The sequence below is a fragment of the Podarcis cretensis genome, assembly GCF_951804945.1.
Source record: "Podarcis cretensis genome assembly, chromosome: 2".
Lineage (NCBI taxonomy): Eukaryota > Metazoa > Chordata > Lepidosauria > Squamata > Lacertidae > Podarcis > Podarcis cretensis.
The window spans coordinates 84,405,505-84,428,953 of NC_137171.1; the positions used below are offsets into that span (position 1 = coordinate 84,405,505).

The 23,449-nt window shown below is 40.6% G+C and overlaps 1 protein-coding gene and 1 long non-coding RNA gene across 4 annotated transcripts in view; one reads left to right on the top strand and one right to left on the bottom strand.

The window, feature by feature from the left end:
• Positions 1-6,618, top strand: LOC307210853. 2 transcript variants are annotated; one of them, XR_013836166.1, is made up of 4 exons: positions 1-177; positions 347-456; positions 583-744; positions 1,178-6,618. It is a non-coding gene; the product is annotated as an uncharacterized lncRNA (long non-coding RNA). The 2 variants fall into 2 exon arrangements; XR_013836167.1 differs by lacking the exons at positions 347-456; positions 583-744.
• Positions 3,338-23,449, bottom strand: part of DENND6A (DENN domain containing 6A) — a 27,808-nt gene continuing 7,696 nt past the window's right edge. For both annotated transcript variants that reach the window (XM_079967020.1, XM_079967021.1), the window contains exons 4-20: positions 22,668-22,780; positions 21,476-21,556; positions 20,228-20,333; positions 19,820-19,899; positions 18,883-18,945; positions 15,982-16,037; positions 15,047-15,169; positions 13,178-13,273; positions 12,132-12,226; positions 11,529-11,594; positions 11,370-11,434; positions 11,149-11,238; positions 10,622-10,675; positions 10,432-10,541; positions 9,266-9,368; positions 8,557-8,631; positions 3,338-6,924 (exon numbers count right to left, since the gene is read on the bottom strand). In XM_079967020.1, coding sequence (XP_079823146.1) covers positions 6,799-6,924; positions 8,557-8,631; positions 9,266-9,368; positions 10,432-10,541; positions 10,622-10,675; positions 11,149-11,238; positions 11,370-11,434; positions 11,529-11,594; positions 12,132-12,226; positions 13,178-13,273; positions 15,047-15,169; positions 15,982-16,037; positions 18,883-18,945; positions 19,820-19,899; positions 20,228-20,333; positions 21,476-21,556; positions 22,668-22,780 — 1,502 coding nt within the window. In that variant the 3' untranslated portion in view covers positions 3,338-6,798. The remainder of the gene's footprint in view (positions 6,925-8,556; positions 8,632-9,265; positions 9,369-10,431; positions 10,542-10,621; positions 10,676-11,148; positions 11,239-11,369; positions 11,435-11,528; positions 11,595-12,131; positions 12,227-13,177; positions 13,274-15,046; positions 15,170-15,981; positions 16,038-18,882; positions 18,946-19,819; positions 19,900-20,227; positions 20,334-21,475; positions 21,557-22,667; positions 22,781-23,449) is intronic.

Genomic DNA, 23,449 nt, shown 5'->3' on the forward strand with positions numbered 1-23,449 from the left:
AGTTGAGAGAGAGGGAAAGAGGCGCAGGGAGTGCTGGGAAGTGTAGTAGTTCCCCCCCTTTTTTTCTTATATCGGTTTCCCGTCTGCCGTTTCTGCAGCAGGGAGTGCTGGGAGTCATTGTCACCTCGTGCTGAGCTTGAGGCCTAGCCCCTTCGTGTGGATGGTTAGAGAGCAAAGGTAGCTGTGGTGCCACCGGCAGCCATAGACCTCATTCCCACAAAGCAGCAAATGCAGTGGTGGCAAACCCAGTCCTGGACTATATCACTTCAGAGTTTGGGGGTGGAAATCGTGTATATTAAAAGCTAGATGTTAGGCGCTTCTGCTCCCTGACATGCTCTATTTCTAGGTGCAGGGAGGAGTCCTATGAGACTGTACTTGTCGTTGGAAGTGGTACAGCAGATTTACCACTGCACCAGCCGCTTGTGAGACTTGTCCAGAGTATACTAGAAGGAACTGGTAATGTCACATTAAATCAAATCCTGGATCCCCAAATCTCTGCTTCCCTCAAAAGTAATTCTTGCTCATCTGGAAGGATTAATGACACAGACACATCCTTTTCCGCCCTCTTATATATTTCTGTAGTTAATCATGTTATTTCTCATGAAGGAGAAGACCATAATGGTTTTTTAGATTGCCTGCATTTGAGAGAGTGGTGCCTGTTCACCTTTCAACTCAGGATCCTGTTTAATTATTTCCTTGGAATTTTGAAGGAGACATATTCCTACATAATGAAAACAACTCCAGGTAGATGGTCCCCAGATTTATTTGTCTATAAATGATGCTTGTAATGAAAGCAAAGTGGGAAGGGCAACAAGACTTCTCAAATGTTAATAAATGTTTGCTATGAAATATTGCCCATCAGTAGTTGTGCTGGATTACAGGTTATTTGGAATTTAATATCTGATACGAGTATATTAATAAATTCTCAACCCCATCTACAAAAAGAGAAATAGCTTCTGCTCAATCCTAATCTGGTTTGTAACAGAATCACTAGAATGAAGTACTGTACATGATGAGGTCTTGTCACTTGTGTTGCAAGACAGAGGTGTCCTTAAATTGTTTGCTTTGGATCACTGTTTTGGTATAGGGTATGATATTACAGCAAGGGAAAAGGTCGGCTGGGATGCCTCAGCAAAAATAGATTCATGGTAGTTCTGTTTGATTATTATTCTTGCAGCTGGCAGTTGACAGGTGGAGGCAGAGTTCAAGGCAAGAATGCTGCTACAGAAACACACTTATCATTCCTCTCCAGGTATTGCTCTTCAGTGTCACATAAAAACTCCCTTCAACTTTTTATAACGCTTTTCTTAATAACTTAATTTTGATACAGTTTAAGTTTCATAAAGACTTTAGAAAGGACCAACTTTTTATTATTGTAAAATAAGTATTGTTCATGTCACCCTTTACCAACCTTGTACTAGAGCTATTTGTCACTGATGTGCCAAGAACTCTGCTGATCAAGTCACATGCTTTTTCAGGGCACCCAGACCAAGCGTTTTCCACACTGTCTACATCTTTTCCTTTTCTTTTTTTGTACAAAAGGTTGGAACCTTCTTAATGAGGTACAGGCCTTCTTGAAAATGAGCTGAACAGAATTCCAACTGTCTCACCATGGCCATTGTTCTCAATTAAAAGAGCTTCTTTTGTTCTTTTGCTATATTTTCGTTTTCACTCATGTGCTCATTTACTAAAGGTTCTTTAGCTAAAGCTAGTTCACAGTCAAAAAATATGTGTATTATGAAGATTTTCCTCATATTTTTTTCACTGCACAGCACATTTATTGGTTCCAAGGATCCCTGTAGGTCATTTCAAGAATTTTTTTTCCTTTTTAGTAATAGGCACTTAATTAAAATAATCATAATGGATTGTTATCGTGGCATCTTGCTTTTGTGAAAACAGGACTCCCTGTATGGCCCCAAAATCTGCTCCAGAGGGTTAGGGGACTCACTGGGTGCATCGAAGGGCACAAGGCAGAGGAGAAAGAGGAATTCCATTGTGCCCATTAGGACGGCATTGGATCTATCCTAAAAATAGTAAAATGTGTCAACTATTAGTACCTGGACTTCAAAGGTTAAAGCTCAAATAAAATGCAATATGTGTTGGTCTAGATGCACCCTTAAATTAGCAGTAATGGCCTTCTTGCCCTTGCTGATAAATTTAGCCCTGCTGTCTTATAATTTGGCACTATTATCTCTTGGCCTAAGGGCTCATGTTTCACTGTAACGATTCAATTGGTGTTGTTCTACTGATGGAAGGCATCTTTCTGCCATGGACTGGCTAGATGCAGAGGAGTGGCGGGAGGCACCAACTGGAGAGCCCTCAAGGAAACCCTCAGGGAAGAAGACTCGGAGCCAGTGGATTGGTGGTGGGATGACGTTGAATGGTCAGAGAAGAGGGAGCAGACTAAGAGAGGTGTCAGAAGCTGAAGAGGTAACAGGGTTTAGTGAGCAGGAAGAGGCTGTGGCAGAGAGCCAAGGAGTGGGGCCAGGAGACAAGTGAGGCAGGCTGCTGAAGAATCCAGGGAGTCTCCCCTTACTGCTGTGACGAGCTCACCTCTCCCCTGCTCTCCTAGAACTTGCAGTCAAAGGAAGAGGGCAGAGCCATGAGAGACAAGGTGATGGAGCTGTCGGCTGCTGGGGAACGAACCTGGGAAGGAGCTTAGAAAGCTTTGGGAAGGTGGGGATCTTCAGTCCTTGCAACTGCTTCATTGGGTCTAGACCTACAGGGAAGGGTTGCTGTGACCACTAGGACTGAGTTGCTTTGTTTCTTTGAATAAAGAGTTAACTTCACCGCCATCAGGTGCTTTATTATTTTATTGCTGACCTAGCCAACTCCTGACACTGTCACGAGTGGAAACGGAAGGGAGAACATAACAGTAGCCTTCTGGATCAGTCCAATGTCCCAGGTAGTCCTGTCTTCACAGCAGCCAACAATATGCTTGTAGGAAACCTGCAAACAGTACTTGAGCACAGGAGCGCTCCCGCATCCCTTGCCCAGTGATTTCCAGCAACTGGTATTCAGAAGTATTACAGCCTCCATCTGCCAATGGAGCCCCACCAAGTGGATACCGTCTGTCTCTGGTATGGTCCACAAAGAAGGCAAGAAGTGACAGGCAAAGTTGGGGAAGCAGCACAAGACTCGAGGCAGTTGCTGCTGATAAGTAGCATGCACTTTGACCCAATGCTTGCTTCCCCAAGTCTAGTGTCAAAAGTCCCACACAGTTATGCATAGGATTTCAGCAGCAGAATTATAAGCAAGAATGAAGTTCTTCATAGTAAGAATTCCACTGGATACATGTTTTTATTTCATGTGGTTTACTGAATAAACACGGACAAAGTTTCTGTAAAAGTGAAATTTATTTGCCTTAAAAAAATACATTTAGAAAATAAGCTAATGTAGCTAGTTCCAATATACTATGCAATGCTTCAGTTAATGAAGATTTAATGGCCGTATTTTAAAAATGCTACTTAGTTGTGCAAAACAGTGAGTTAAATATTAATGCAATAGTGGCATAATTGTCGAAGTCCTCTTTTATACATGTTATTCTCAACTTCTGATTTGGAATTCATGTAAGTGAATATTAAAAATACATCTCCTTAAAAATACAGAGGGTAGTGTATAGCTAAAATTAAAGACTCTAAACAATGGTACAAAATGTCATAGAAAGGCAGTCTTTTTCCTACAACGGGCCTGAAATAAATGAATAAAATGTGGTGGAGTATTGATCATCATTAAATCTTGACCCAGCTGTTGCATTTCTGCTCCTAATGGTAACATACCACAATATACTGGTACATGTTAGAATTGGTATAACATTCTTGGAAGGTTCCTCCAAGTCCTATTTCATAAGAGTTATCAAACTCCTATGTTCTTGTGTTCAAAAAAAAGTTATGCATCTAGTAAGAATAATTTATTACAATGAGAAATGGCTCATTATGCATATATTTATAGTATATACATTAACCCTCTTCAGGTATTCTATTTCTCTGTAAAAGTAAGTGGAGTGGAGAGAAATGCACTAAATGTGTACTACCCAGAAGCTGGGAGCCTCCTGTACTTGTGAAAGGTCTCAAGATTTTTGAACCCCCAATTTAAAATCACACAGGAAGCATCCACAAACCCAGAAGGGCTCCCAGCTTCAGAAGTTTGTTCTCCAGCTCATGGAGGTTGAACTTAGCATACTTGTCCACACTTGTCTGTTGCTTTTACCTGTGGACAGAATACTTGAAGGTTATTGTTATAGCAGGGAATCACAAAAGGCTTCCCTAGAGAAACAGGAGATTAAAATCAGCCTCTTCTTACATAACCACATTCTTTAAAGGCAGTTAAAATTAAGTATTATGACATGATAGCAAAGCACCTAATGCACTTAAAATTGGGACGGACATTGATTTGATGCAAGTTAGTATTCCTGTTGCTATTTAACTGACATACTTTGGTGTAAACGATCATCACCCCAACCCACCAAGGGCAATCCACACACACACAAAGCGGTTTTTGCACATGATCAGCCCCATGTGTGCATAATGGTGCTGGAAAAGATAAAGCCCTAACGTGGGCCCGGGGAGGTGAGGTAGCTCTCTCTAACCACCACCATACAAAGAAGGCTGTCCTCAAGGCACTCTCATCTCCCCATTTGTGCGTGGGCATGAGGAAATAAGAGGCATTTAGTTCAGCAGCCTGGTCTATGTGCAACAAACTCCGCAACACATTCAATGTGTATTTTCTGGAATGGCCATTATTCAAAGTTTCTGTTAATCAACCTTTGCCATTTTAATCTTTGTGCCACAATTTAAAATTTAGACTTATGTTAGGAAGCTTAAGACTTTAGATAAGAAGCACCCACTTAATTTTAATTATGTTTTCTTTTTTTAAGGGGGGCACCACTAGTTTTATATTCTAGAAACAGTTCTGTGACCTGATAGGTAGTAAATTCACTATTATCTCTATAATCTCAAGTCATTTGATTCAGATGTCTCAGAGCTGATGTGAGAGGGAGGAAAATCACAAGTCTGTGTGCTCCTCTTCCCTGGGCTTCCATGTTCCTTTCCATAGTTTAAAATAAGCTTGAGCTGCTGTAATATCTGAACTGCATAGACTATGGTTACCTCTAATCACACTGCCTCAAAACTAAGAATGAATCGGGTTTCAGTCCTGGGTGGGGACACAATCGAAGTGGATTAAAAAAGCAATGTTTAGTTTCAGTTTCGTTGTTTAAAAAGCTCAATTCCCCACCTGTTTTTTCAAATGTGAAATTCAGTTTTAAAAATGTAAATATGAAGTCTAAAATACCAACTAGGTTAATATTAAATAACCTCAATATAAGCATGTTGGCTCTAAAAGTTACACTGTAAACTGAATATATTCATATACAGTACCAGATCCATTGAATTAAAGGAGGCTTTTCTATGTATGAAGAGCTAATTGGATAATTTATCAGATATTAATATTTACATTCCACCTACGCTTTGCCAAGTTACTTCTGTAGTATCAGTCATGGGCATTTCAGTTTTGATTGCTACTTTTGTTTGATTCTGTGAGGCTAGGGCTTGGCAAAAGCATAGCGAAGCAGAAAGGAGCAACGCTGGAGAGAAGAGAAGACAATTGTCCAGTGTTCAGTTTCCTATACTCCCAAACTTAACCTCACAAACTGTCATGGGTGCCAAGTGCAAGAAAGAATCTACATGCAAATATTTTAAAAGGTTGAAGAAGGAAAGCACACAAAATATATGTAGTGAGGCAAAAGGCCTGGTTACAAGAATGAAACAGTATAAATACTAATTTAGTTATTAATTAGTAGGGCCCCAGTGGTGAGATTTGCACCATTATTTAGGAAATAATAAGATTTATCCATGAGAATGATTTAAACCAGCCTTTTTTTCTTGCTGATTTAAACTGGGATTTGTACTGCCTTGATTTAAAATCAATACACCCTGCAAACTATGATAAGCAGTAACCCGAGTTTTCCCAGTTGAAATACTAGAGCAGGCTCCAATTATTGTAATTAGGAATGTGGGGAGAAGATACATGGACCTAACAGAAGGAAAATGGAGGAGTGTCCAAGACAGGGATGATCCCAATTGTTAAACCAGTGTGAGAGCCAGGGTGGTGTACTAGTGGTTAGTAACAGACTAGGACTGGAAAGATCTGGGGTCAAATGTTCACTCGGCAATGACTCTCACTGACCCTCAACCAGTCACTATCTTTCAGCCCAGTCTACTTCAAAAGGATGCTGTGAGGGTAAAAGGGTGGGGAGTCGTATACAGTGCCTTGAGCTCATTGAAGGAAAGGCAGGATATGAATTGAATAAATGAATTCAGGTTTGGCCATCAGCTCTGTAATAACTGAACTGAATTATAATATTTAGTAGACTAACATTTGAGATCTTAAGAGGAAGTAAAATATCAAGACAAAGTACTCACTGGACAGCTACTAGCTATTCCATTAAGTGTGATAGTCATTGAAACCAACAGGAATATTGCTTCCCCTGAGTTTAATACAATTGGGCAGATCAGCACCCATTTAAGAAGCTCTGCAGTGTCTGCACTGCATTGTGGAAGTTTAAGATGCATGCAGATGTTCAGTAAGAGCACTTAATTTTAAACGTATGCAAAATAATAATAATAATAATAATAAATCAGTTCCTTCCATATTCAAGTTGAACCTAAGGGGCTGCTTAAAATAATGTTTTAAGTATTAACACGGTCTATACTTTGCATGTCCACTGTTCTTTGCAAGTGCCTTTACACCTTTCAAATGTGCAATGTGGTACATATGGCTGCAGAAAAGTCCAGTTAGTCACGTTGAGCCCGTTTTGATGAGTATACCCTGTAAATCTTCTGGCAGTGCAAGAATAATTGAATCAATGTGCATCTGTAACTTTTCCACAGTGCCTGGTTTCACAGGTAAGTTTTCTCCATCAGCCTATAACCACAGAAATTGCAATTAAAAACCCTTGGTCATCTTAAAAGAATCCATAAGAAGTCAGCATTTATGAAAACAAGCATGACAGAAGAATCAGGAAAATACACACATTGGCGAAATATTAGTGCAAGCATCCAAAAAGAGACACAAAGTGGTTCATGTGTAATTGAGACTAAAAGGGCCTCAGTACATTCAGGATTCATGCAAGCTGAGCTCTCTGTAGCTGGAACCTTCTCTTGGGGCATACCCTTGGCTGCCACCTGTTGATTTTGCTTTTTGTTAACAGATAAGCTTTCAACACTCTTCCGGTTTTTAAGGGAGAATTTACATACAGAAGGTCACAGGTTCAATCCCTGGCATGTCTAGGTAGGGCTAGGGAAAGATTCCTCTGAAATGATGCAGAGACACAGCTGGTCAGTGTGCACAATATTGAGCTAGACAGACCAATGGTCCGACTTGACATAAGGAAACTTCCTATGTTCTTATTTAAAATCAAGCTTTGGTTGAAGTGGTCTCTCACACTGAACAGAAGTGATAAAACAGATTTAAATAAAATTTAATGGAAAGCACAACTACAAAGTATTCTCTAAGAATGTTTGTAAATGCAGTTCTCTTCAGTAACTACATGCGACCACCAGAGGGATTTACTATCAAAGCATATTCTGCAAGTAACTTTCTTCAATCTCAAGTAAAGCTGCAGGTAGGGAAATGTTGGAAGTACAGTAGTGATGTACCTTTATAATGCAAGCTAACAAAGGAATGGCTACCTAGATCTGCTGGAAAGCAACAAGTGTGCCCATGGAGAAAATGCAAGTAAGCTGCCTCAAGAAGGGGGGCTCAAGTAGACATATGACAAAGCCAGCAATAAAAAGGGAGTAACAGTGCTAAATAAGAGAGAGAATGAACCTAGGATATGGACTATGGATATGCAACCCACATCCTTCCAGTCTAGCCAAGAAACTCAGCAGAGAAAGCTTATCGGTGCTCAACCTGCTACCTCCCACCCTTTTCTGGTCAGGAGTGGAAAGCATGCACAGAAAACGATAGCTGTGTGCTGGATTTCCCTAGAATCACTATGGCTGCTGTGCAGGTTTTCTTCTGATAAGAAGGGGAAGAACATTCACGTTAAATGTTTTCTGACAGAGGGGGTTGTAGTATCTTAATTATGAACTATTTCCATTGCCCAGTTAAGACAGAAGTCAAGTAAGACTAGCTCTTCCCATAGGACTGAGAATCTGCTCTAGAGGTCTCCTGAGTATCCTTGTGATTAAAGATGAAGAGTTATGTTGGGCCTTTAGAGAGGCTTGATAATCATGCTCTGTAGCTTTGTCCTTTCTCCTAGAGAAGCCAAATAATGGAGCTTCTTTAAAATCACTACTCTTCCCCCTAATAATAGTACTCAGAAAATGAGGTGATTGAGCATTCCAGCAGGTCTTGGGGACAGGTCCAGTATGACAAGTACAAGCTAAGCAATGAGTCTGTGGGGGAGATGGAAACCTCTCATTAGTGAATTCAAGCTCCGATGGAGTAGATGATACTTGACTAGACTAGTAAGAATGAAACATAACACAAAGTACTGATAATGGATGAATAGTACATTGAATACATTTACCCACCAATTTGTCTACCTACCACTTTATCCTTTAATTTCAAAACTAAATCCACTGTTTCCACTTCAGTATGCTTCTGACTCCAGAAAAGCAAATCCTGTCAGAAGAATATGTTCAAAAATCAGATTCAGTTAATTTCTTTACAATGACAGCACGGGGGAATTTTTTTTATTATTATTGGAGCTTTAGGAAATGTCTTAATTGCCCACTTTATTGAGTGGTAGCCCCTGTACCAAAGACAGTGCTAATCTCCCAAGGGTCCCTTGACTTTGGAGAGAGAATTTCAGAGGGCACAAAGAACTCAAGTTAGAAGACAGCAGCTGAAAAGAACCAATGTACATAAGGGAGAATATGCAGAGCCCTTTGGATCCCAGCCATTAACAAATGCTACTCCAATCAGGGCTTATCCACACTTCCTCTCGTTCCACTACTTTCCCCCAGGGGAAGCTGCTCCTTAGTGCTCCATCGGAGCAAACGGGTATTTGGGTCTTCTCCAGCTTGCTGTTTGCTCATAATTTAGAGCTAAATAGTAGGTTTTCCCTGGGAAAGGAGTAGGACAAGGGGAAAACTGTTTGGGGCCCATGCTTTCTAGGCACAGGGCAAATGAAAAGTGTGGAAATGCCCTCACTGGCCATACCATTTAAATTGGGTTTTCAAGGACAAATTATGCTTTTTATTTCTACAGAGAAGACAAGGAAGAAAAAGCTTAAAGCAAAGCAGTTTTTCCTGACCTCATTACATAGTGCTTCTAAGTGCAATGCCTCCAGCTTCTGTGTCATTTCTTTCCGCCGAGTCCTGAACCAACCGTCAAAGTTGTAAGATTTCAAAAAATGCCTTTAAGACAAAGGGGAAATTAGTTCTACTAGTGGAACAAGGTGACACTTCAAAATCAAAGTTACAAAGTTGCTCTGCCAAGCATATGGCTAGAGGTTGACATAAGGTACTTTGGCTTTCAAAAAGCTTTTGACACGGTATCTCACTAAAGACTCCTGAGTGAGGTTAACAGTTATGGAATAAGAGGAGTGGTTCACTTATGGATCAGGTGTTGGGTGAAGTAGGCAGCAGAAAGTAGGTTTAAATGGACAGTTCTCTGAATGGGGGAGTGTTATTGGGTTGTTTTTATTCTGATTTATATGCTGTTATTTTTTCTGTGAACCGCCGTGAAACCTCCGGGTATAGGGTGATATATAAACTCAATAAATAATAATAATGTAGAAAGTGGAGTCCCCAAAAGGACCTCTCCAAATTGAGTGAATTGGGTAGTAGAATGACAAATGTAACACAATGTAAACAAGTGTAAAATGATGCACAGCGCTACAAAATTTTTTTCCACATACTGCATATGCTCAAGGGTTCCAAAATGGTGGTGATTTATCAGCAACAACACCTTGGGGTTTACCCAGCAGTTGGAAAAAAAAGATTAAATCCATGCTATATCATGCATATATCACTATCATAATGCCATTATACAAATCTATAGTGCGACCACACTTGGAGTACTGTATACTATTCTTCTTGCTTCATCTCATAAAGGTTTGTTTATTATTTCATTTATAAACTTCTTCCCACAAAACAAGCAATTTAAAAACAAACAATACATAAGGCTTTGTACATCAGTACTAACACTTTGAACTTAGCCTGGTAGCCAACTGTTGATCAATTAGTCAAGAAAGTCCACAACTGATATATAAGACTCTATTAATGTGAAAAACAAGTTAAACATATTTATAAATTTCTGTAAGAGAAAAGGGGCAACCATAACATTATTTTACAAAGCAGTTCGGTTAGCATTAGAGGCAAGGGGTTTTTTTTCCTGCTTCCAAAATATTTTTAACATGAAATTTGGATGTCTCTCAGCTGTAATCTTAGCAATAGTCAAGGTATAAAACAGCATTACCTGTAGAGTCCTATCCAGTCTCCTTTTAATCTAGAGGTGAGCTGAGGCCCTGCTTTCTCAAGAGTTTTCATAAATTCCTCTTGGTTGAATGGCTTCAACTGTGGCGGGCTCTATGAGAGAAACACAACTATAAGCACAGAAGCTGGCAGCTATTCACAAAATGATATTTAGGTTATCAATGTATTTTCACCTTCCAAGGTGATATGCTCTTTTGCAGAGGCATCAGGCTTGCTACGTATCGTTCCTAGAACAACAAACAGATGCAAAAATAATGATGTTGAATCTCTGCGTTTGGCAAATCCATATTATTACATTTCTTAAGCATTTTCTGACGGCCGTTCAAAAGCTGGCCTCAGAACCCACTGTGACTACTCTTCAGATTAATTTACAGATAGGTAGCCGTGTTGGTCTGCCATAGTCAAGACAAAATAAAAAAATTCCTTCCAGTAGCACCTTAAAGACCAACTAAGTTAGTTCTAGGTATGAGCTTTCGTGTGCATGCACACTTCTTCAGATACAGTATCTGAAGAAGTGTGCATGCACACGAAAGCTCATACCTAGAACTAACTTAGTTGGTCTTTAAGGTGCTACTGGAAGGAATTTTTTTATTTTGTCTTCAGATTAATAACTTTATTTTAGCTTCTTAAAGGTTTAGATTACAAAGCTTTGGTTATGTTCACTGTTCAGTATAGAAGTGTCATAGACATAGCAGCTTACTAGAGGAATAATGAAGCTCTGGGTCAGTTCCAAAAAATAACGACGAAGGATTATGCTTTGAGCTTCTCCGGGACGCTTCTGCTGTACTCCCTAAAAAAGGCAATCACAGTAAACGAGAAGAACCGCAAGCTATAGCAATACACTGTTGATAAGGGTATCTAATATTTAACAGACTTTATACTATGAGTACATTCATAGTTCAACTACAAGTCTGAAATTACCTTTTGTAACTGCTTGATGATTTCTTCATCTCTGTTCAAGTATGACTTATAAGATGTATAAACACCTATGGGGGGAAAAACAACCACCATGGGATTGTCCTCTGGTTGTGGCCCATAACAATATTCTGCAAATAGTAGGTTATAGTGATGAAACATTACCAGGCTTAGAATCCAAAGTCTTTAAGTTCTTTAGCTTTTTCACTTTCACCTGCTTTGGTACCTCACCTGCCAAAACGAAGAAAGAGACACTGTGAGTATAATCACTCAGATACTAAGATCTGAAGAGCCCTGGGCATGCTCATCCAAGAGGTTCTTGCACATCTTTTGGTGTAACCATGTAAAACCTAAGTTTAATACAATTTTGTAAACGGCCAAGCTTACAAAATATTTTCATAGATGAAAACATAAATATTCAGCTTGATGCAGAGTTTTGTTGGTTTAAATGTACACTTCATCACATTTCAAAGAAGTTGGAAATACATTATGAAAGATATTACTTTGCATAGTTTTTCCTATCACTACTTATACCTATTCCAGTTCAGTTTTTGCAAAGTCTAATCTATAAAGTGACTTGAGTCAACTGAAGAGGCAAAACCAGCCTATAGATTTTCATTAAATCGAAACCACCTCTCTACTCCTTAACAATAATGCCCCTATTATTTCATATTTTGTTCACATTTAACTAAGCTAAAGGAGGAAAGACAGTAACTTGTAATACTCTGTACACTGCAGAAGAAATCTTCAGTCAATTAAAAAAATTACCTGACAGTTTAATATCTCCTATTCGGATGATGTGTGGCCAGTGTTGCAGTGTTTTAGCAAAAAATGGATTCGTCACTCCCAATATGACAGAAGGCCTGAAATATGGAAGATTATCAATAAGATCAATAACCTCTGCATAGATTTAAAGTAACCACATTCCAGAGAAGCAGTCTGGATAGTCTGTTGTAGAAAACACCAATAGTAGCCTTGTGATGAACTGAAGACTAAGGCTTGGATCTACAGTAGCCTTTCCATGAAGAGGAAAGCTCCTTTCATTGGTGTAAGGGGGAAGAGGAAGGACTAATTAATTACTTTTCATTAATTTCAATAGGTCTACTCTGCATAAAACTAGTTGAATGTCACCCATACATAGGAATTCTGGTACACCATATAGGATCTTTTTTTTAAAGCAGGTCCCTAACTGCAAATTTATTTATTTTAAATAATATATAATCATTTGACAATTATTAACAGTAATCAACAAAGCTGCTCAAGAGGAAAAAAACCCTTTAGGTCCACAATATTCTACAAGAAAATATGACATAATGTAAAATTACAATGCTTCTTTTAAAAAAGACAAAACATACTTGAATCTGTTTTTCTGGGAGGCCATTACTTTCTTGACAATATTGTGTTAAGGGGCAACCTGTTTTCCCAGAATTTATTTCTAGAGTCCCTTGCAATTCTCACTCTTAGGTGTTATTTTTCGTATTATTGCCATATAGGATCTTACTGGATTTAAGAAATGTTTATTCTGATTAGGAGGATGTCTTGACAGTCCTGTAATCAGAATTTGTATTAGTACAAGTTGAAACTCTATATACTGGAATATATCAAAACATCAGCTGCTTTCTATTTTCCATCTCTCAACACAAGACTCCATTAAAACAGTTGACTGTGGCCTGCACTGTTAGAAAACTGAAGGGCAGGGCTTTTGTTAAAGCTTCCTAGGCTGAGGTCCCTAGTCTACACGGATCCTTTAAAGTCAAGAGTTGTGATTAAATGATGAGTCTAAATATCAAAACTGTATAATCCATTTTACTTACGGGGTCTGAGTACGAGTGGTATATTCTTTGAATTCACTGTCATGTATTGTAAAATAAGGCCTAAAATCACTATAGTACTTCAGAGGTGAGATACAGCTGTGAAACAAACACACAGAAGAAAAGTGTGTGAATGGAGAGAGAGACATTATTATAAATTTACTCTATAGATTATCAATTGGAGACAGGGTCTTTTCCATGATTTTGGAACATCCCCTACCCAGGGATGTCAGCTTGGTGTTGACATTATCCATTAGATGAAAAAAAGAAACTCTCTTGGGTTCTTACAGATAAATTTTGCTACATTGTTGCTATTTTACTACTGACTTTCAAAATACATGCTACTGAACTGTTACCCTTATCCTAATAGAGAACATGTTTTCCAAATGCGGATCCTTATGTGGCCAAAACAGCATACAGTGGTACCTTGGGTTAAGAACTTAATTCGTTCTGGAGGTCTGTTCTTAACCTGAAGCTATTCTTAACCTGAAGCACCACTTTAACTTATGGGGCCTCTCACTGCTGCCGCGCCACTGCGCGAGTTCTGTTCTCATCCTGAAGCAAAGTTCTTAACCCGAGGTAATATTTCTGGGTTAGTGCAGTCTGTAACCTGAAGTGTATGTAACCTGAAGCGTATGTAACCCAAGGTACCACTGTACTAGTTAGAAGTATCAGCAGACTAAATGAGTGCTGGGGGAGGGATGAATGAAGTGTCAAAGAAGAAAGCACAGCTGGTTCGCTGAAACCCTGAACAGGAACTCTCCACCCTAAAACATTTTGTCCCGAGTCCCACTTGCTATTAATTTAATTCTATTTTCGAAGTGTTTGTAAGCTGCTTCGAACACCTCGCTTATTTTCAATAATACAGTGGTACCTCTGGTTACGAACTTAATTCGTTCCGGAGGTCTGTTCTTAACCCAAAACCGTTCTTAACCTGAGGTGTGCTTTCGCTAATGGGGTCTCCCTCTGGTGCACGATTTCTGCTCACATCCTGGGGCAAATTTTGCACCCAGGAGCAGCTACTTCCAGGTTAGCTGAGTTCATAACCCGAAGCGTGTGTAACCAGAAGCATGTGTAACCAGAGGTACCACTGTACTTTAAAGGTATTTGTTTAAAATTAAAAAGACATCAACGAAAGCTTTAGGGGATTAACTCCAAGTCTCCACCAATTAAAGTTATGGTAATCTGTCCTATTGGTGGTGAAACACAATCCATGTCCTTCTGACATCTAATTGTGTCTATCCACAGGGAGAACAGATTTCTGCTTGCACAACAGTACTTCCTTCCTCTCCTTCCCCATGTAGACACCCCCAATGCCCCATAAATCTGGTCTGGAGGTTTGGGGGATGCTCAAGAGTAATTTTGGGGGCACACGTGGAGGAAAGTCCAGCACTTCCAATCACACAATGTTGGATATCACTCATTATTTTGAAGCATTTGATAATATTAACTTCTCAGAAAAATTCACTGTAATTATTATTATTTAATCCACATTCCATGCTTAAAAGATAATGCAAATTACATCAGCTTGTGCAAGAAGGGTAGCAGGTGTTTCCTGAAGGTTTAGGGTTTGCACAATTTGTGGTTTTCTTTTAAGTGCCTTGGAAAACAAGAACCATTCTGGGTCACTAAAAAGGCAGAGGGTGAGGCTGGAAAGCCTGCGAAGACTCTTCTCAGACTATCAGCAATAACCCCCCCCCTAAAAGTATTAAGGTTTTGCATGCTTTTCAAAACTTTTCTTCAGTTTCACAGGGGTGTTGTCGTTTTTAATGAAAACCAAGCCATTCCTAGGATTCTGCTAGAGCCTTCACATTCTGTGACTCATGGTGAGATCACAGTCATGCAGCTTTTTCGACTCCTCCATATGTTTACCTTACAAGTGCCAAAACGGTTTCTGAAGACTCCGATGGTGATGGTGCCATGACAACAAGCGGTTCCCCTAACAACACGAGCTCCCATAGCATCTGGATGTGAAAGAACACTGGCAAGAAACATCTGAAACAGATTTACAAGAATAGTCTTTTTTTCTTTTCATTTTCTCTCTAGTTATAGCAGAGAGAGCGGAAGCAAAGAAAAGCAAAAAAGAGAGGCGGGGAGAAACATGCAACTGAAAATGTGACCTTGGCTCACAACCATCTTGAGAGTCTTAGATATGCCTGGCCATTGAGGCTTATTGAAGGGTGTAAAAATGGAGGGACAGGAAGGTCCCAAATATAAAGTGTAGGTAGATCTACAGCCAGAGGCCATACAACTACAACTGTCCAGCTTTGGCCAGGTTATGTGGTGGCCAAAGATATAATTATTTCACTGTGTTGCACCTGCTATAAAGAGAGCATAAAGGTGCTAAGATATTTGGACAGGGCTGCAGGAATGTGGCACAGTGACAAGAAGAATAGGAGTACTTTCTCCCTTTACACTCTTACAAACTGTATCCCTGAGAAATGGCAGAGCTTATATTAAAGGAGTAATGAAAATCTGTGTTCTCAATGCACTCAACAGAGAGGCTGAGAACAACAACGTAACATGTCTCCTCAGAAATATGCCCCACCAGATTAAATGAGACTTACTCCCAGGTAAATGTATACATATTTGCAGGCATATTAATAATAAGTTAAATTAATTGTCACAACGTTTATAAACAACCCCCTCCTTTTGTATGCTCTAGATTACCAACAACGCCTCACTTATGCTCAATATCCATTTGCTAGGCAGTGATTAAAACCCTCAGTGTTCGAAACTCTCTTTGATGGGGTACGACAGCTTCAGGACTTCAGAAAGATTAAGCCAATATGCCTTCCAGTTTTTACCTGAAGAGATCAACTTCATGGACAGTAGGCAACGCAATGGAGACCTGTGTGTCTGTCTAAAAGCAAAACAAAAAGCTTTTGGTCAAATTAGCAGCAGATCATGCGATAAAAGGCCGGGTGTACTGTGCTACTTTTAAAGTGATGATGAACTCTCTTACTAAGTATATCACAAAAGTCTTGACTGGCCCTGCTCTCTTATGGCTGCTGTCTTAAGCTTCCCTCACCTAACCACCCACTCCCAGCTAGCAGGGCTTTATGGAGCATCAGGGACCCTGCTACATCCACAGTCTATTCATGGCAGCTTGGAAGGCATGGGGCAGGCAGTAAGAACATTGTGTCACCCTGGAGCACTATAGCAGGTAGATTGGCCCAGACCCACTCCATTTGGGGGCTTTGGCTGGCTCCCACTGGTACTTCCCACCTAAATGTTCAGTGGCTAGCAGGAGGCTGAGCCGGGAGAGCTGGGCAGAAAGATAACTCCGCTCATTCCATCCTCCCAATCTGGGAGGATGGGGTTGGACTTCTCTGCCTGCTGCCTACAGTGACTAACATTCTCAGAGTTACTTTTTTCTCAGTGAATACTTCAATTGATACCCTGAACGGTGTTTCACAACTGCTGCTCACTGGGTCAACATTTTCAATGGGCTATCTACTTATAACCCTAAGGTTTCGTTACTGGTCATTCGCCACCAGTTCCAATCCCATGAACATATATATGTGCAATTAACATTTTTAAAATCCAGTGTACATCACTTTGTACTCGCTTACACTGTATTTTATTTGCCATTTTATGGCCTACCCACACAGTTTGGAGAGATCCTTCTAGAGCTCTCCACAATCCCTTTTTGGTTTAACTACCCTGAACAATTTGGTATTGTCAGCAAACATGGTTACCTCAACTACCGTATTTTCGCTCCATAAGACACACTTTTTCTTCCTAAAAAGTAAGGGAAAATGTCTGTGCGTCTTATAGAGCGAATGCGTGGTCCCTGGAGCCAAATTGCCTAGGGGTGAAAAGCAGATCATGCTTTTTTTTTTGAAAGAGGGAAGTGGGTGTTGAAACAAAGCTGCTGATCGCAAGCGATCGGAAGCGAGATAAAGGACACTAGCAATAAAGGAGGCTGCCTGGGAGGGGGGAGGTAAAGACAGCAAACTTGCAAGGAGAGGAGACGAAGACTAAATCAATGAGGAGAGAAATTAGAAGAAAAGAAGGAACAAAAAACTGCTCTAGCTAAGGAAAAGACACCAAGGCAAACAAGAGGGAAGAGAATGTAGAAAGGAAGCGCTGATCGGTGGGATCGGGAGAGAGATAAGGGACAGAATACAGGAGGCTGCCTGGGAAGTGGGGGGGGGGGCAAAAGCCCATGGATCCTCAGGAGTTTTACATTGGGTCACCCCAAATTCACCATCAGATCACATGGCATGTCCATGGCTACAGCCTGCACCAGAAAAATCATGCACCCACTGTTGCATGGGGCCGCAATGGCACAAAAACATGGTTACAAAGCACGGATCCACATGGATCCTCAGGATTTTTGCATTGGGTCATGTAATGGTTCTAGGGCATTGCTTGTGCGTAAGTTGGCGCCACACCTGGCTGGGTTACCTGGGTGAACCCTTTCTGTCCGGACAGCCACCCATCCATGGCTGTCTCAATCGCTGGCAGAATCTGTCAGTGGGTGTTTCTTGAACTTCTTCCAGCAAAGAAGTTCTTTGACACACAGTCTCCTCCTACTCTCCGTGCGCGGAAGTCTTCTGCGCAGGGATGGTGTGGGCAGCGGAGGACCCGTGCTCTCCCCGCTGGTCTCCTGCGAGGAGTCCTGGAGCCTTCTCTCCGGTTCTCCCATCTGCCCCCCTCCTCTACTGGTGCTACGCTGATTTCCTTCCCCAGCAGATGGGCTGCCTCTCTCCCTACTGGGACCCTCTCCGGCATCCCTCTGGAGGCTTCCCTCCGCCTCTGGCTCCGATGGCAGTTCCCTGACAGGTCACCTCAAATTCACCATCAGATCACACAGCATGTCCATGGCTACAGCCTGCACCAAAGAAATCACGCACCCACTCTTGCGTGGGGCCGCAATGGCGCAAAAACGTGATTACAAAGCACGGAGCCACATGGATCCTCAGGCTTTTTTGCATTGGGCTACCCCAAACTAACTGTCAAATCACATGTCTGTGGCCATAGCATGAACCACAAAAATCATACACCCACTGTTTTGTTCAGAATTTTTTTTTTCTTGTTTTCTCCTCTAAGAACTAGGTGCGTCTTATGGAGAGAAAAATACGGTACTCACCCCTCATTCTAAATCATTACAGCTACGGTAGAAAAGCACACCTTACTTTTCTAAAGTAGGCTACTTCCTGCACACATCTCTCTTATCTCCCATCCAGGCATGCCAAAGGCCTTCTCAGAGTTCAATGAAACTTTTGAGCAAGGGGGAAAAAATCAACAGGGCCAGGGAGGAGTATGGGATGAGTCATAAGAGCCAGATAGGGAGGGTTAGAGGGCCTCAATTAGCCACTGGCTACAGACCAAGGCCTACAGACCAAGCCTGTGCTGGAGGGATGATATGTTAATATATGAATTTTATGATTTAAAGGGGCTTCAAATAACTTCTTAAGGTATTAAGGATTAAAGTAAGACACAGGGCTTGGAGGCAAGCCGTACTATGCTTCAGCTTTAACAGACAGAAAAGCTTATGGAATCTAATCTATGTCTACAAAAAATGTTTGTGCAGATTTCCACTTTCCAATTCCTATGCTACAGTTTTGTACTTGCAACTCTACAGCTAGTCCTCATTTACAAAACACACATTCCCGTATACTTAAGGTCTGGAAATGACATTTGAAAGTCAGCCTCTTGTTTTGATGGAGTATTTGAGTGGCAGGTGAACCATTCACTACCTGCTGTGTGGACTGTAATACTTGGGTTGTTCCAGGATTGTCGTGGCAGGTAGGAATCCGCACCTTAGGAAACAGATATTATATGCTTCATTTATTATTAAGAATAATACAAACAACCTAATATGCTAAATTGACAAGTTAATAGAGGCACCAGCCACTTCTGAAAGCAATACTTAGCTAGAATTATATTGGTACAAATATTTATTATTAATGTTATTTATTAAATTTTGAGATGACTCTTCATCTGAGGATCAAGGGTGGTTTACAATATAAAAACACAAAAATGTGCAGCATTGTAACAAACAAACTAAAATATTCTTCCCTAAAAACCATTGTGGTGGTGGTGTTTTTAAATGGTTGAAATGACCAAGAGCTATACCTTTGTCAATCTCAACATCCCAACCTATAGGTACAGTACTAGCCCTGTGAACATCTGAAGTCTTTAAAGAAATAATACAAAGAACAAACAAGGAGACATACTGAAGCCACTATTAATTACTTAAGAGCAATAACAGAGAAGTTAATTTACTTCTGTGTTTTTTAAAATTAAGTAAATACTAACACAATGTCCATTTCATGAGTGCAGCTATGGGCCTGGTCTAAATAAATACTCTTCAGTAATATGGATTTCAATAGGTCAGTGTAAATTACATGTTTAAATTACTCCCACTGAAATCCAGCTTCAGGAGAATAAAGAAACACATGCTGACAAGTCTAAATATGATGGAGGAAATTCAAGTTCTAGAATACCAGAATTTTCATACATATCCCTTCTAAACAAATACACCCTCTGCTCCTATCCATTATGTGAACCTCACAAGTATAAAATCAACGCAAACATACAGGGACTACGGTTTTGAAAAATGTTCATTGCATTGTTACAAAGCCACAGCATGAATTCATACAGCAAACAAGAAGGGAAGAGGTTCAGCATTACCTTCATTACAATGCCCATAATAGGCAAATGTAAGGTTTTTCCTGGGACTGGTGGTGGCCATCGATCAATATCGCTACAAGCTGAAAAATAATAATAAAGCAATAGGATTTGCATGTAAAAACAACAACAAACCCTTCCTTAACAAATATCTCTTAAGATTTGTGGTTTATGAGACCTATCAACAACCCACCCTGACCAAGGCTACAGCTTCTGTTATGCCATATGGCTTCTCAGCGGGCAAACTGGCAACCCACACATGAATAAACACCTTCCAACCTACTGATCTTCTCGGCTGCATCCCCCCCCCACCATCTGAATGTCATATATTCATAGTGCACTGCAACTTTAAAAGGTCCCCAGAACGGCACAAATGTGCAGTTAACTGTAATTTGCAACAATATTACCAACCTGCTTCCAATAAAGGTTCGTTTTTTTCAAAATATTCAGGTGCAATTTTTCCAAGCACAGTGTGAAAAATGTGGCTATAAGGCAGCTTGCTGATCAGAACCAAGGACTAGTACAGGAGAAAGAAAATAATCTAAAATTAATCTTTCCTCAAGCCAGTACTGGTATTTAGAGTTATAAATTAAGCATCAGTTCCTCACTAAATACTTATAATGCCTATAATTAGCTGTTATTTTTTATTCTGCTACAAGCAGTAACATTGTTCCTAACCTACATGATGCACCTATTATGTGACAATGTCTTAAATGCGGAGAAAGTCCATGGGGCAAACTGGGAAGACTGTGATTTTGAGCAAAGCATCAGCAGGGATGGGTGGCAATCTCTCCCTGTTTACCAATCCCCCATCAGGGGCGAACAAAGGCTAACCGACACCCGGGGTGGGGCAAACCGCTGGCTGTGCACGCGTTGTGCCACTATGTACGACGCATGCGTGGCGTGGCTACGTACGACGTATGTAGCAGTTTGCTGCCAGCGCCGTCCAAGCGCCGTATGGATGGTAGCGGGATCCTATGCTTGCAGTTGCAGCAGTGGCGGAGGGATCCCACCACTGTCCATACAGTGCTCGGGGCGGCGGCGGCGGCAAACCACTACATACAACGCATGTGCGTCGCTGCTACATACAGCACATGCGTGCAACACCGCACATGTGTTGTATGTAGCGGTTTGCCGCTCGTGCCACTCGAAAACCACACGGACAGTGGCAGGATCCTCTGCCCGTGGGGTATCTTCTTGTCACCCCCCTAGACATGGCACCCAGGGCGCATGGCCTCCCCCCCTTGCAATGCCACTGTCCCCCATGTCAAGTTGCAATATCCCCCTGCCCTGTGTTTCCCCCTGGGGGTTCAAGGTTTTTCTACTAACATGCATTTGGAAACTTGTGCATAACTAGATCTAAAAAAGGGAGAGATTAAATATGTTGTTCACTACATTGGGGGTGGGCGGGCCAAAAAGCAAATATGGAAATAAACCAGATTGTCAACAGTAAATCCAGCGAATCAACTACACAATTTGTAATCCAATGATTCCTTTACTTACTTCTCTCCAAGACTGTACATTGGATATATTACTTTGCATTTATGCATGCTGGTTTTAGTCTGAAAATTAACAGCCAAGACTAAGGGCATTCACCTCTCATTCTTAAACACATTATATGATTTCAACAGAACTTATTTCTTTCCAAAACTAGATTACCTTCTGGAAGTAGCCTCTTTTTAAGGTTTTGTCTTGTACTTGTCTGAAATATACATAACCATAAAAATATGCAGGATCCTTCTGTAAAGAAACCAAAACCTTTACTGTTTTTAAAAAACAAATACATTCCATAATACTTTATACTTTCTGAGCAATATTTCAACTTTAGGGATGAGTCAATTATGTACAAAAATAAAATGAGAATAAGCCTCCTCATAAGAGAATCAGTTTCCATATTTCATTTTACTTAATGCTATATATGGCACTGTAAAAATACTTAAGTCTTCAACTCATCTGAATATGAAAGGTAAGAAAATCCATTGTTATAACTTAGAAGCAAATGTTTTCCGAGATTGTTGAAAACATCTTTGCATAGTTTAGCTATATTTTTATAACTAGGAATCTGAACACAGAAAGGAGGCAAATAAAAGCAAGCCTGCTATGAAATAAAAAATGCCTCCATCTAACTTGGGCTGTGATTCTAACTATATTTAAAATAAAATAAACTTTCAAATAAATATACTAATCATTCAAACTACTGAGATTTAAATTCTCTTAAAGGCTTGAATAGGTTACCAATAGTAAACAATAATGGTTTACAACTTGGTGTTCCTGGAACCCTCTGCATTTTGCAACCATAGGGGTGTGCTGAATGTATTCTAGGGCATGTATAGGAAACCTGTGGCCCTTCAGCCCCAGCCAGCATAACCAATACTCAGAGATAACGGGAGTTGGAGTCCAGCAATGTCTGGAGGATCACAGGTTCCCCATTGCTGCTTTATGGTCAACTGATACACAACTGAATGTTCACCATAGATACTCCTCTGCAATAATCAGGAATTATTTGGCAGACAAACTGACAAAGTAAGGGTTTCCCCAAAACAGAACATTTGAAAACACTGTACATAGGAACACTGAAAACAAATTTCCAAGGGATGGAAGTATTTGCGGAAGATTAAATATGCTATAATAGCTAATATTTCCATGCCACCAGAAATAATATGTTGATCATTAGAAGTTACATGACTCAGTACACCACCAGCTATTTGCTGAGCGGTGCCTCTTGAAGAACAAGTTTCAGAATGGACCTCACAGTTTCATTATGAAGTATCAACGCAATACTTGCTTGCCAGTTACAGAAAAGCACTACAGTATAATGTTTGGCCAAGTGAAGATAAGCTACTTTCCCAACCTTCAAGTAAATGGGTAGGTCTCTGTCAAACTGGTCCAGTAGACAATGCCATGAAAGCTTTCTGCTAGAAGACTGTCGAAATCTAAAACAAAATTGTGTGTCTCCAAGGCAACCTAAGCCAAAAGGAAATGGGGGGGGGGGACACACACACACACACAAAGTAAATACAATCAATAAATACATTTACTGAAATGTCCCGTCATTTTGTGTCTAACAGCAGCTAGAGTGCATCAGTAGGAGAAAGACAAAGGTCTGGTGTAGCTGTGCTGTTTTCTTTTGAAAGACAGAGAGAGCACCCATACTGGGACAGCCGAAGCAGGATGCTGTGCTTCTCCATTAAACTAATATAGCAGCATACTATGGCTTTTGCAAATTCTAACTTTCCTCTCTTGGCAGAAAGAGAGAGTGCACACACAATACACATGCTTAGTATACACCAAGAGTGGGTCCATTCCTGCCTGTCTACACTAATATGCATTAGAGGTTGAACAGTACTGGAGTTCCTACCATTGCTGTCCAAACCACAGGAAAACGGGCTAATGGTTTGAATAGTTGAAAATGAGTCATGATAAAGCTCCTGTCTTAGTTCTGCAAAGTTTCCACAGGCAGTATTAATGTGGTGTGGCTTCCTGTCCCATTGCCCGGCTTACATTCTGTGCTTAAAGGGAGATTGTCGAGAGCTGCCACGGTATTATTACCTGTTAAAGCAGGGGTGGGCAAACTAAGGTCCGCAGACTGGATCAGGCCCAACTGCCCTCTGGATCCGGCCTGCGGACGGTTCT